This window comes from Dermacentor variabilis, chromosome 4, assembly GCF_050947875.1.
Source record: "Dermacentor variabilis isolate Ectoservices chromosome 4, ASM5094787v1, whole genome shotgun sequence".
NCBI lineage: Eukaryota > Metazoa > Arthropoda > Arachnida > Ixodida > Ixodidae > Dermacentor > Dermacentor variabilis.
The window spans coordinates 101,542,508-101,556,634 of NC_134571.1; the positions used below are offsets into that span (position 1 = coordinate 101,542,508).

A 14,127-nucleotide genomic window follows, 5' to 3' on the forward strand; every position below is an offset into this window, starting at 1 on the left:
AACTTTTTTAAGAGTGTACGCTCTTAAACAAAATTACATCCATTGGGCCATATCTTGCCACACAACGATAATCGTCATCTGTCTTGCCGCATTTCCTTTCTTTAATGCTGTGAGCCCGGTACTTCCAAGTCACGAACGGCATGCGCGTTATCAGCATGACAGAGCATTCTCAACTGGAAAGTAGCGAGCGCAGTGTTTTCAAGAAAGGAAACGCAAGCAAGACAGATAACGATTATTCATGTGTGGCAAGGTACGACCCAAAGGGTGCACCTTGCCACATTTGTTTAAGAGCAGCGAAAACTGCTGTCTTAGACAAAAAGTACACCCTTTAGGGTATATATCTACAACATAACAATAATCGTCATCTACCTTGCTTGCGTTTCCTTTTTTGAAAACGCCGCGCCCGCTACTTTGCTGTCGGGAATGCTATGTCAAGCTGATAACGCGCATGCTATTTGTTACTGGGAAGTACCGGGCTCATAGCGTTAAAGAAAGGAAATGCGGACAAGACAGATGATGATTATCGTTGTGTGGCAAGATACAACCCAAACGGTGTAATTTTGTTTTAGAGTGTGTGAATCCCGAAACTAACTTTTCATTGGGCGAACACTCTACACTCTTAGAAAAATTTACACCCTTTGGGGCTTGTCTTGTCCCACAACGATAATCGTCATATGTCTTGTCCGCATTTCCTTTCTTTAACGCTGCGAGCCCGGTACTTCCCAGTAGCGAACGGCATGCGCGTTATCAGCATGACATAGCATTCCCGACAGGAAAGTAGCGGGCGCAGCGTTTTCAACAAAGGAAACACAAGCAAGGCAGATGACGATCATCGCTGTGTGACAAATACGCACCCCAAAGGGTGTACCTTTGGGGTGCGAATAGTGAACCTCTGACCACAACAATCCTAAAACGGTTGCACCCTCTGGGGTGCATATTTGTCCCACAACAATAGTCGTCATCTGCCTTGCTTGCGTTCCCTTTCTTGAAAACGCCGCGCCCGCTACTTTTCTGTCGGGAACGCTATGTCATGCTGATAACGCGCATGCCGTTCGTTACTGGAAAGCACCGGGCTCGCCGTGTTAAAGAAAGGAAACGCGGGCAAGACGGATGGCGATTATCGTTGTGGGACAAGATAAGCCCCAAAGGGTGTAAATTTTTCTAAGAGTGAAGAACAAGTGACACTCAAAGCATAACGATAGCGGCGATCGTCGAAATCGGATCTGAGGGTCAAGCGCGTCGGCTTTCATACACGGCTCATCGAAGGTTCCAGCTTTACCACAGGTGCCTGCGTGCCATCCAGGAAGTGCTACCCAGTTCGCGTCGCGCATACAGATGACACAAGGTTCTGTGACAACAGACAACGGATAGAACGATCGAGAACATTTGAGAAATTCTGATACATGAAGGCACGTCCTGCGTTGAGCAATAATGTTTAACATTTGGACGGCGGCGAAAACCGTTCGCACGAGAAGTAGAACCGAGTACACGCGTCAATATCGTGGCATTTGTCACGCGATGTGAGATGTGCGCCGCGTAGCGTCGATACGCGCAAGCATTACGTTGCAGTTGCGTTGTATTCCACCAAGTGTCAGGTAACGCAGAAGGTTGCCGCAGGTTGCCGTTGACGGCGGGCGGACGGTTTAGTTCGTGCGTGTGAAAACGACGCAAAGAGACTTCGCCACGAAGACCCTCTAGTGTGAGCTGCCAAAAATAGCGCTCCTATGGAGCCTCTCCTCCCGCTTACGCTGCTTCTGTGCTGTGCGTGCCGCGCAGGCCTCGACTCTTTCTTTTTGTCCCTGTGGCATTTTCAGTTGTTTTTCCGCCTTTTTTCTTCGGAGTGGCTTCTTGAACTAGGGAGAGATGGTCAATTTTCCTTTGTATGATGGAATTCGTAAATCCATTCTACCCAATGGAAAACATTCGAGAAACTTGAATTTCTTCACAAGATTGATAAACTCGTAAAATCGTGTTTCGTGAAATCGAAGTTCAACTGTAGTAATATCTGCTTAAATGAAGCACGCTAAGGGACTATTTGTCCCGATCCCGTTTCAAAGGGGATGCCAACAAACATCAGCATCATCATCAGTATCATCATCATCAACAACAACAGCAACAACGATGGTGCACGAGATGAGACCGAAGAAGAACCATCGCCGTTCGTCAGAGCATAAATAACGAATTAGATATTTAGGACAACGTTTGTTGTCCTTTCCGCTCAGACCAATGCATGCGCCATGGCGTTCTTTGCACACTGCTGCTCAGCAGTAACGCTAATTTTCGCGCGCAAGTGTGATAAATGTGTGTCCACACTTGCAACAATACATTTCGTGTACTATCATCCCACTGAAGAAGCCAGACATAAATGTTGAACGCGTGTCATCGCTGTTCAGAAAAGAATGGGAGCGAAAGCTATTGCCGGTTTAGAGGGAAGAAGCGTACGTATCTGCATGTATAGGGCCACGAACCGTCAAGATATTGCAAGAGTTTATTGCCAAAAAGGAGGAGTGGTGGGGGGGGGGGAGCTAAACAGCGTTTGAATGTCAGAAAGCATGCGAAGCTAATCGGGCATCACAAGACGCTTTAGTGAGTCCAAGGGGTTTGAAAAAATTGTCCTTTTAACGCTGTTCAAACAGCAATGTTAACCGCACATATCATGTTCACTCGCCTAATTAGGCCCACTGAAGGAGAACAACCTCTACCAGAGATCGTCGCTTGCCTCATGAATGCTGCGACAAACAACTCCCACCAACAGCCCGCCAATGTCTTATTCTCAACATTCTGCAGCTCTCAAATAAATGATTTTCGCCTTTTCTGTTCATCGGACACCAACATTCTTATCCCAGCGCTCAATCGCTTATTTGTACTAGATACGCTCTACATTACCTGTCCAGCCCGACTTATCCCTTGTCATCCGAACTAAAGAAGAAAAAAAAGTCCGCTCGTTACTGCATACTATTTTTATAAATAAGCGGATGTCATTTCGTTCAGTCGGTCCGTGTGCTGCTCATCTACCTTTGCAAGTTTATTTGCTATCGTCCAAGCTTCAGGCCCCATGTGTTAGTACTGGTTATCACGATGATCCCAAACTTTGGCACATATGTATAACAGTGCACTTCTCAAGAAGGTGTCGGTAGTAGTAGCAGTACTAGTAGTAGTGTAGTAGTTGTTTTTGTGGCCTCAAAACATAGCTGGTGGAATAAAACAAAGTAGTGCGCACTTTAGTCTCCTTCTAGTATGAAGAATCTCTGCCTTCCTCTGACCTTAGCGCCGACAAAAGTGGTTTCTCTTGCATGTTTCAAACGGCTCCCTTCGCATAACACATCTCTGCGCTGCCGCTCACCTGTCGCCGTCCTCCCCGCGTTGAGGTGCGCAAAAGGCTGGAAGAGCCCCCAGAGTTCGCCACTGCTTCCGATGGCCGCCTCGAGGGCGGCGGCGGTGAGCGTGGCGCCGGGCTCGAGGCAGCGCAGCACCAGCTCCTCCAGCAGGTTCTCGGCGGCCGCCGTCAGGTACAGGGCGCCGTACTCGTGCACGCAGGGAGCCAGCCGGGCGTCGCACGCCCAGCGCTGAAACCGGCCCACGGGCAGCTGCAGACCGGCGCGGGCGCTCTTGCCCAGCCGCAGCTGGTCGCACGACGACAACGTGTACATGGCGGCGGCCCGGTGACAGGCGCTCACGCAGCTCTCGGCCAGGGCAGGCGACAGCACGATGCACAGGGCGCCGCTCACCTGCCGCTTGCCGCACACGCCCAGCGGACGGGACAGCCTGCGCAGAAGCGGGAAGTTCGTGGTAACGGGGGGAAAGTTCGCCTTCAGATCCGCGAAAGCGAGCGAAATTTGACCACTGCGAGAGCAACTGAGGTGGAGGTCCATTTACGCAAGCGATAGCAGCCGATCGTGCACCTAGCTGAATATCACCTCACTGCGAGAGTGTCGTTATGTAGCTACAGTGCACCATTGCGGACAATTTTTTTTTGATATTACTTTTGCCGCAACCAAACTCGTCTCACGTGTCCCCTTAACGACACGGTGACACATTGATACTAAGGGTTTTCCTCATAAGGACGAGCTCACCGGTTTGAATTCAACTCCCTATGACCGCTTTTAGTTTGGGGTCTTATGGGAAATCAGTGATAGGCTGAAATTGTAATGCAAATGAAATAACCCCAGCCGTTCTAAATTATACCCATAGAGCACGAGTATGGGTTTCCCGTATGGGTTTCCTTTGTAGCAATTGCTACGAACGGGTGGATGTCTCATTTTCCCTTTATTCATTACTTCTCTCCACTTTGCGGGTTCCCGCAGAACTACTACCCCCTCCCCCCAGGTGAGTTATATATTTGGCAGGCAAGAGAAGCCGTAGAGTATTATTATCATTACCTCTGTGCCTCCCTCGCAACGCGCACCAGAGGCCTCTGCAGGAGAAACGAGAGCCGCGGCACCACCTCCATGGAGATCTTGCGGCGCTGGTCGCGAAGGCGGCCGCTCTGGAGCACGCGCAGCACGTCGTGGTTGGTCCAGGGCGGCCGCTGCATCTCCACGAGCCGCGACTGCAGGTTGTCCACCCAGACGAACTCCTCGGCGCTCGTGATGTTGGTAGCGATGGTCTCGAGGCTCGAGTGCCGCATCAGCCTCCGCACGCCTCCACCAACGCCGCCTGGCTCGGCGTCCGACGAGTACGTCGACGTTGAGTAGCCGCCACAGCCGCTCGTGCTCGTCCCTTGCTGTGTTCGGGCGGCTAGCTGCTCCACGGCTTGCCGGATATCGTCCAGGTTGGCCGAGCTCTCGTGAAGCTCGTAGCTGCCCCCGCTGCTACTTCGGTATCCACGACGACCTGCGAGCGCACGTTGGCAAATGTTTAGTAAAGCGGTTTTGATTAAGTGCGCCCCAAACATGGCTAAAGAGAGAAAAGAAATCACGTGAACGGGCTTAATTCTTCCGCCTGTTTATGCTGAATGACTCGAAAGCATGACGCAATTATTCATTTTGCTTGAGGAGCAAGCACTCAGATCAACTACTGCGCTACAACTATGTCATAATACAGCTATGCAACGTCGCACGGTTTGACCTCCCTTCAGTAAGGGGTATAAGCCGAAGCAGAAACTCTCCTGAAAATGCTCGTAGTGCTGATGCAACTATGCTGTAACACCACTCAACAACTCCAATGCTAATCTTTGAATTAGATGGCCTTTATTTTTAGCGTGAGGTCCAACAGCTTGCATTAAAGATTCGAAAGGCTGAGCATACGGTTGCTGTCTTACGTACAAATTGGCGTGACCGATCATACATATACAGCCGCGAAAGTAACCTTGCTCAGTTTCTCGTTGTCTAGTGAAATCCGCTATTTCACAGTGAAGGTTTTACACGTTCGAAGACATGCACACGCCAAAACTTACCATGTTCGATCCTAGGTTCAAGAGTGCCAAGGAAGTGCGACGCGCATAAGTCCAAATGTCCTGCAGGAGGTCGAAGTCACGTGGGGCGCGACGGAGTTCTTTATATTAGTGGGATGAACAGCTGAATGAAAAACGGTGAATCTTCATGCGACGAGCCGACGAAGTGATACTCCAACAAACTTGAAGCACAGTTGCGTCACTCATAGATTCTTCAACTAAAGTAAAGAAATGCATTATCTACTAACAGTGAAGAGAGAAAGAGAGAGAGAAATAAGAGGGTAAGTTTGCTGGAAAAGTCAGATACACTACTTAGAGGGAGGATGAAGTAGGGACAAAATGAGATATCGTGAGAATAAAAAGGAGATTTGGACAGGACAGCGCAAAAAAGATGTCGACTTTTTAAAAGCGTCATAGTAGCAGATCTAATTAAACATGTATATATATTTTTTATTATTTTGCTATCATAAATGTTTTATACGCTTTTCAGAAGGTAACGCTTTTCGTAAAATGAAGCTCTACAATAGGCTACCCAGATACATCAAGTCAGAGAACGCACAGAAAACAGCTCTTGTGCAACTTAAGCAGCAAGGGCCAGTTATTACCGTGCGACGACGACGACGATGGCTGGGACCGGCGGCAGAGACGCGACGCGGATATCGACGTCGGGGGAACTCGTTCGTCTTCGGGCACAGCTTTGAGGTGTCCGGGCACATTGTGCAGAGATTTGGTGAGTGGTGCGCCCGACGGTGTCGCACGGGCGAAGTCCAGGTACGTCGGTGGCGACGTCGAACTCGCGTACGAAGACTGACCACCGTCACTCATACTGGCGTGCCCCGATGACCTGCCGAGGAAAACATGTGTGGTCGAAGGTATTAGGTGATGCCCTGTAACTAATGGCGGTAAATCTCGCAGTTTCTTTTTGTCACAGTGAGCACTGTACTAACAAACTAAGAAATGTTCCTTCAAGACGGTACACGAAGACGTTTTAGTTTCTAAAAAAAAAGCAAGGTGGTGTGATAAAAAAAAAGAAATAAAAGAAAATTATGAGGTTTAACGTGCCAAAACCACTTTCTGATTATGAGGCACGCCGTAGAGGAGGACACCGGAAATTTTGACCACCTGGGGTTCTTTAACGTGCACCTAAATACAAGAACACGGGTGTTTTCGCATTTCGCCCCCATCGAAATGCGGCCGCCGTGGCCGGGATCCGATCTCGCGACCTCGTGCACAGCAGCCGAACACCGTAGCCACTGAGCAATCACGGCGGGTGTAAAAAAAAGGAAATAATAAACTAAGCCGCAACCAACGTGAACGAAGAACAGAAAGCTTTAGGTTCCCTGTACGCTTCTACGTATAACATGGAAAGAAGCGCCTTCGGAAAAAGCTGAATTTTTGTTACCTGCATGTATTTCCAAGAAGGGCCACGTAAATACTGTCACGTTGTTTTGATGGACAAGAGTTACACAGTAACATAACCTTGAGGGACGAATTTAACTCTTTATTGGGTGAACATGTGCCCAGAAAAAAAAGCGCCACAAAAAAATATGTCTCAAACATAATCTCAAACAAACCTTGGTGAGCCTAATTTGCAGTTCATACCAAACTCCGATCACCCAAATGTACGATTCTGGGTGAAGTGACTGCCATCTGACCGTCCGTCATGATGTGGTATCAACGGAAGCAAAAAAGTACCTAGACACATCAAATGTGGTATGTCAGTCAACATTCAAGGAAGTACGTCTGGGACACCTAAGCATTAAGAGAGAGAGAGAGAGAAATAGAAGACAGGAAAGGCAGAGAGGTTAACCAGACGCACGTCCGGTTTGCTACCCTGCACTGGGGGAAGGAGGGTATGGGGACGAATAGAGAGACAGAGTATAGTTTCGCGCACATTTGAAGGTTCGCACCGAGTCCACACACGGCTGCCAAGACCTGTCGACTTGAGGTACTTCAACAGCGTTTTCGTGGCTTTATGGGCCATCAACGCGTACGAGATAGTTGTGTCTTTACTTAAAAGCTTTCGAACCAATGGTACCGATAGTACGGTTGTTGCAGCTATAATAAAGGATTCACAACACACAAAGTAAACGCAGCTTCTGGTTGTGACTATTTGGTGCTTTCAACTTTCTATGCGAGACCACAGCCGTCCGGCTCACCTGTTCTCGTCGGAGGAGGAGCCGCCGGCGTAGAGGTCATGGCGACGCACACCCAGCCTCGGATCCTCGGGGTTGAGCGGGAAGCTAAGGATGTTGCGGCGACGAGACTTGAGCCGTGCCAGAGGCTTTCGCCGCGATACGACAGGGTCACCATCTGATGAGCTCTTGCTGAGCGAGCCGCAGTCAGTGTTAGAAGCCGAGTCACTGCAAAACAAAGGGACATAAATGAGAGAGAGAGAGAGAGAGAAACACGTAGGTTAACCAGAACAAACATTTAGTTTGCCACTCAACACTGCAGTTGGGAGGGGGGGGGAGGAATTAATGTAACCGGTCAGCTATTCCATCAAAGTTTTAATATCTATCTATCTATCTATCTATCTATCTATCTATCTATCTATCTATCTATCTATCTATCTATCTATCTATCTATCTATCTATCTATCTATCTATCTATCTATCTATCTATCTATCTATCTATCTATCTATCTATCTATCTATCTATCTATCTATCTATCTATCTATCTATCTATCTATCTATCTATCTATCTATCTATCTATCTATCTATCTATCTATCTATCTATCTATCTATCTATCTATCTATCTATCTATCTATCTATCTATCTATCTATCTATCTATCTATCTATCTATCTATCTATCTATCTATCTATCTATCTATCTATCTATCTATCTATCTATGTTTAAATAATTCTAAGGTTGAACAATGCTCATATAACAACCTCAATGGACGGCTACGTTACTGCGCGGTACTCACCGGTAGACGCAGAAGTTTGGGTCCGTCGGGAATCCCTCGTCGGTTTGCTGCTGTTCCTCCTGTTCTCGCGTCATCATCGGCTCTGCCAGCGACAGCTTGTTGCGCGCTGGCGAGGCGCGGGTGGCAGCCGTCAGTGCCAGAGAACCAGGCGAGGCCCTGCTGCTGGGACCGCTGCTCGGCACCGGTGTTTCGCGCACGGGTGTCGCACGGCTGGATCCGGGAGGTCCGGGTGACGAGGACGACGCGGCAGCAGACACGCAGGGCCTCGGAGACGCCTCGTGCGAGGAGCGCCCCGACGGACTGGGCCACAGGTCCCGCACCGACAGCTTGGTCAGCGAAGGAGCAGAGCCTCCCACCAGGTCACGGTGAGATGCCCTGCACCAACGGCGAAAACGACGCACGATATAGAGAGGCACCATTTTGACCGCGTGGTCACACAGAGCCTCGCGGGTAGCGGTTGTTCTTTATTGAGGTGCATAGATAAGAATACATATTGGCACCAACAGGTGGTGCCGCCTACCTATTTTTCAAGTGCGGAGCATATAAATGTATCATACGATACAATGTAGCACAATGAAAAAAGATACATTTTGGAACAACACATTATAAATTACACAAATGCTACACGTGCAGTACCGATACAGAAACTGTGAAAAGAGAGAAAAGCGCAGGATAAAATGACACATTATAAATGAAACAAATATACAAACGCAGCAACAATACACAAAATGTCCCATGAGTGAAAAAACGGTGCAGTGTACACTGCATTTGCCTCCGCCTTCACGCCTTGAAGGCTACACAATAAATGAAATGAAATATATACATTTCAGTAGAGGTACATAATACTTTTGCTAGGCAAGAATGCACACGCATTTATTATCTTAGTTTTTCTTTGCATTATTTCTCCTGCTCACAGTGGCAAGTCATGGGAGAGTTGATCGGCCCTTTCACAATCAGGTGCTGAATTTTTCATCGTAACTTCTTTTCAGTACTGCCAAAAGAAAGATGTTTTCACGAAAAAAAAAAAGATCTGCAACGAAAATCGTGGGTACAGTGTACCAATATGAACTTTCCCATTTCTCGGAATACTTAAGTGTTAAGCAATCTGCTTCATACGTCCCACATTTATTGTCCTGCCTTTGAGAAATAAAAGAAATGCTGACTTTTTACTGAAATGGGAGTGTAAAGGAAAGAGATCATGCAATCTTTTCGCGACGATGGGGAAAACTATTGCTGATACTTGTGCTGCTACATGTCTAGGTCCTTAAGCTGTTTTGCCACTGAGCAAGCCCTCTAGAGCCTCTGCACGTGAGTACGTTGGATAGCCACAAAGTAACACGAAGAGATCCACGTTCGTTGTCCCAGATGCGCGGGTTTCCCCTTTTCATTTGTAACAATGCGGTTTCCAAATTTTCGTTGTGAAACACACATATTAGTCGGAGAAATATACCCAGTCGCCCACAACATTAAAATTACACAGAGACGCATTCATGCGAACATTTCTTTTTTTTTTTTTTCAGTCACGCAGGAAGGCAGGCCGAGTTGCTGAGCACTTCGAGCGGGTGCAGTGGCTTTTGCTCCTAAAACACGACCTCTCGTCACAAGGAAGGAGGATGCAGGCCCGCGACAGTTTCTGTAAAATGCGTCGCTGCGCAGCTTAAGCAAGCCCACGCCCCGCTTTGTTACATAAAACAATTATCTGAAAGGGTGGAGCCTCGAAGTGGAAAGCAGCGTAACCGAGCACCTACAAAATGTTTGAACCAAATTTTCACTCCATGCAACGCTGCCGTGAGGACTATTATCATCTGTTTTTGAAGTGCCGCCAAGAACACGAGGCAGCTACCCTCAATTTCATACCAATTGTAGGTTTTCACACACGTAGCTTAGCTGCACTACATTCAATCATTCATTCGTTTGTTCGTACATTTCTCATTTCAGTGATTTTACGTCTTGAGGCCGTCTTTCTTTTTTAACTTTAATTCCAGGGACCACTCATTTGTTTCAAATGTTGTCAGTTGATTTATCTGCAGGCGTGAGCCACAAAACCGCTGTTCGCTTTCTCACGGAAAAAAGACCGCGCCCTGTTCTGGAATCCTAATTGTCGCTTGTGCTGGCCTGTGCTGTCACAAGCTCTCGCCGCAGGGCACTCCGGAATTGCATGTGGCACATAGTTTGCGATCTTTGAGCGTTCTGAAGGTGACGACTGGGATATAGCTGTTTTGTCTTTCTAAAACGGCGAGGACCACCGACTTCAGTGGTCGCTGATGGCGTACCCCAATTATGGCGTAATTACACATGAATAACTCATTTACTCGGACCTTAAGGTCATCGTACACCACGACATTTCTCTTTTTTTTTTCTCTCTGACGAGAATGCCGAAATAAGTGCACAACGGAAAGTGCACGAGAAGCTGTTCCAAAAGTGACCTAACGCCCAGAAATGGGCATGCATGCACAGCAGGAAGTCACATAGGACCAGCAGCTGAGCGAGCCTGAGCGAATTCGTTTAAGTTTACATCTAGTACAGGCAGCACCTCCTTAGGATCCACGAAAGGAAAAAAAAACAGAGAACACGTGCTGTACCCCGTGCCTTATGTTTCGTCCTTGACATTAGTGGTGCTGCTTACAATCAATCGTCACCAACAAATCCAGTTTTTATGCTAATAAGTTTGCAACTTCTCCTACTTTCCTAATGATTGCACTTTATGCAAGAAGGAATGATACACTTCTGGCAGCTAGAATACTTCATGTTGTTATCGACCAGATTGACAGGGCTACTTCCTGTAAACTTGCCCATGGACGAGCTAAGCTCTTCATATTTTGTCGACGCACTGCACGTGATTTAGATTAAGCATATGCAATTGCGTGGCTATATTCACAGGAATAGAGTGCCTGGTTTCTCATGGTTTAATTATTACTCCGATCAGATTGCCTCTCTTTTGAAGATGGCAGTTAATACGTTTCACACCACTGTCACTCCCGGTGCGTCAGACTTCACGTTACTCAAAAAATGTACGTGAGCTCACACTTCTCGTAATTCTGGCCAAACAAACAACACCGCCTTTACGTGAACAAGACGCTTCGCCCTTGGCCATAATATGACCACTGAGTAAATTATCGGAGGGCTATATCAATGAAGTTCTTTTCGCAGGATTTTCCCGCTCTCGTTTATTCATTATAATGACCCGCTCAGTGGAGGTTTGTGCTTTCCCGAAATCATGCAAAAGGCGATGTTTTCACTTGCTTGCTTCTTATGTACACCTCCAGACGTACGGACTGAACATATCTGAGGCTGCCGCCCTTACCAGACTTGGAACAATTCCTCAATGCACCCCAGTACTGCACAATTAATGGCAGTGGAATATACGAGTACGGCATTCGAAAGAAGGTATGGGTCCTTGACTTTTTTTACGATTTGTGGTCGCTGCTAAGGCACGCTTTCTAATACGTATTTTACAGCAAAGCTGTTAAGCTCTCGGTGGTCGGCATCTTTCGGGACCATCCGTGAGCAGAAATTATCATCATGAGCAATAGCTTATAACCCCCCAAGCAAGCAAAAATACAATGGCGAGTCCCCCTCATATTGCAGAGGCTACAAGCACTAAGCAAAGTGGAGCAAACACTGCATGCATTCATTGGAATCACGCATACAACGTACTGAACAGCGTGCGTTTCAATAAAGAACAAGCTCAAAACAAGCATGTATCATCATCAGTAATGATTGATACACCTTTAAGCAAGCAAAAATTCAATGGCTCATACCCCCATAAGCAAGCTAATTATGCAATGGCTCATACCCTCGTAATGCAGAGGCTACAAGCGCTCAGCCAAAGCCGCACCCCATACCACTATATGCCCTAAGGCATTAACCCTCGCTTTAACAAAAAAAAAAAAAGCCGCTGGACCGAGCCCCCCCCCCCCCCTCTGGTCGCATGCTTAAGGACGTTTATTACGTTTTGCATGTGTTTAATAAACTTATTCCCTCCGCCTCAGCAATGTGAAGCCAACAGTGCATACATTCATGGAAATAACCCACACAACATAAAGAACAGCATACGTTTCAATAAAGAAAAAGCTCAAAGCATGCATCCAAACCTTAAGCACTGCACACTCCCCTCAGCAGTTGTAGTGGTGGTGTTGCAACAGCTTCGCTGGACATCTACTTTCGTAGGGCCGGGATGGCAAGTCAATTCTTAAAGCGAAGCTTTCTTTGCCTTTTCCTTTAACTTTCCCACTGCTGCTGCTATGGCTGCTGCAGTCTGGCACACCGCGTTGGGGAGGGGGGGGGGGGGAGGTTCAGAGCGTGTATATATATAGAAGGAGCGTGGTAAAGAAGAAAAGAGACGCGAGAAACTCATTAGGACCGCACCGCATCGAGTGTCCACAATGCCCTCTGGAGCTCCCGGGTGGTCGCCAGCTTAGTCTTTTGACAGCAGAACTTCAGTTTGGAAAATGTTGGCGTTTACTGCATATCATATTGACCGCTAATGCTGCCCGTGTCGTAGTTTTTGTGTTCTCTCCCGCTGTCCCCGTCTTTATTAGCGGTCAATGTGACATGTAGCATCTTTGACGGTTGTAATTATCCGTGACCTCCCCCCCCCCCGCAAGCGCTTACCTTTCTGCCAACGTGCAAGTCACGAGGAAAGCTAGATAGAACTGAACAGAAGAGGGGGAGAGGAGGCAGAGAATGGGTAGAATCGACGCAGTCGCGAAACGAGTGAACAACGGCCTTGCCACTCTTCGGTCGCAATTGCCATACAAATACGGGGGGGGGGGGGGGATAGGGAATAAGTAACGTGAGAATGAAGGTAAACGCTGGAGAAACTTAAGTTCAAGGTACGGTTCGGTGCGTTTCTGCTATTTCTGAAAATAAAACCACGCAAATATGTCTAGCGGACCACTTACACAGGGCGTGCAGGAGCAGAGTCGCATTAATTAAAGCGCACAACAGGGTCTAGGGGACACAACGGAAATGGTAGCACGTCAAATAAAATATTCTGTGCCCGCAGCGATAGCTTTGCGGCTATGGCATCGTTCGAGGTCGCGAATTCGACCGAGTAAGCCGCATTTCGATGGGGGCGAAATAAAAAACACTCGCGCACTTTGATTTAGGGACACGTTAAAGAACACCACGGGGCCAAAATTAATCCGGAGTGCGCCACTACGGCCCGCCTAATTATCCGATTGTGGTTTTGGCACGTACAGCCCCATATTCGATTCAAATTTAATGCTTCTGCCACGATGCGATGTGCCATGTGAGGCAATGACAATGTTAAATCCTCTCAGAAGTTATGGAATATGGCGCACAACAACGCCTCAAGCAAACACCTATTCCTTTGTGTTTTGTGTACTACACCTACAAACAGCAGTGGTGCACGCAAGGTAACGTTTAATATCAACTCACCACTATCATGTTGAATTAAACATGTGCCGTCAACATCACCGATTATCGCCAATCAAAGCAAACAGCAAATCAAGCTTCGCTTACATTGATCCTCACAGAGCGTGGGATCTGCATAATTCTTTTTTTTTTTTAGGTTCCAACGAGCATGAGAGTGAGTGGTTCCAAGAGCGAATAAAAATGAAGTGCGGTGAACCTAAAGGCCCCGTCAGTGAAAATCAGTGAATCGGTGAAGTCAGTGAACTGAAAATCAATTCCGACAAGTAATAGCGGATGTGTGAGTGAAAACGTGTGTGAGCGTGAGTACCATTAAATGCGAATGGAGCTCAATATAATTGAGTACTGGTAAGTGTAACATAGTTGAAGACGAGTATCGAGTGAGATTGTATGTAGATGAATTGG

At 47.4% G+C, this 14,127-nt stretch overlaps 1 protein-coding gene across 1 annotated transcript in view; it reads right to left on the reverse strand.

Moving 5' to 3' along the window:
- Nucleotides 1-14,127, reverse strand: part of LOC142579577 (ankyrin repeat and BTB/POZ domain-containing protein 2) — a 139,458-nt gene that overhangs the window by 49,650 nt on the left and 75,681 nt on the right. The window contains exons 3-7 of the mRNA XM_075689942.1: nucleotides 8,326-8,700; nucleotides 7,552-7,755; nucleotides 5,998-6,236; nucleotides 4,380-4,833; nucleotides 3,344-3,765 (exon numbers count right to left, since the gene is read on the reverse strand). Coding sequence (XP_075546057.1) covers nucleotides 3,344-3,765; nucleotides 4,380-4,833; nucleotides 5,998-6,236; nucleotides 7,552-7,755; nucleotides 8,326-8,700 — 1,694 coding nt within the window. The remainder of the gene's footprint in view (nucleotides 1-3,343; nucleotides 3,766-4,379; nucleotides 4,834-5,997; nucleotides 6,237-7,551; nucleotides 7,756-8,325; nucleotides 8,701-14,127) is intronic.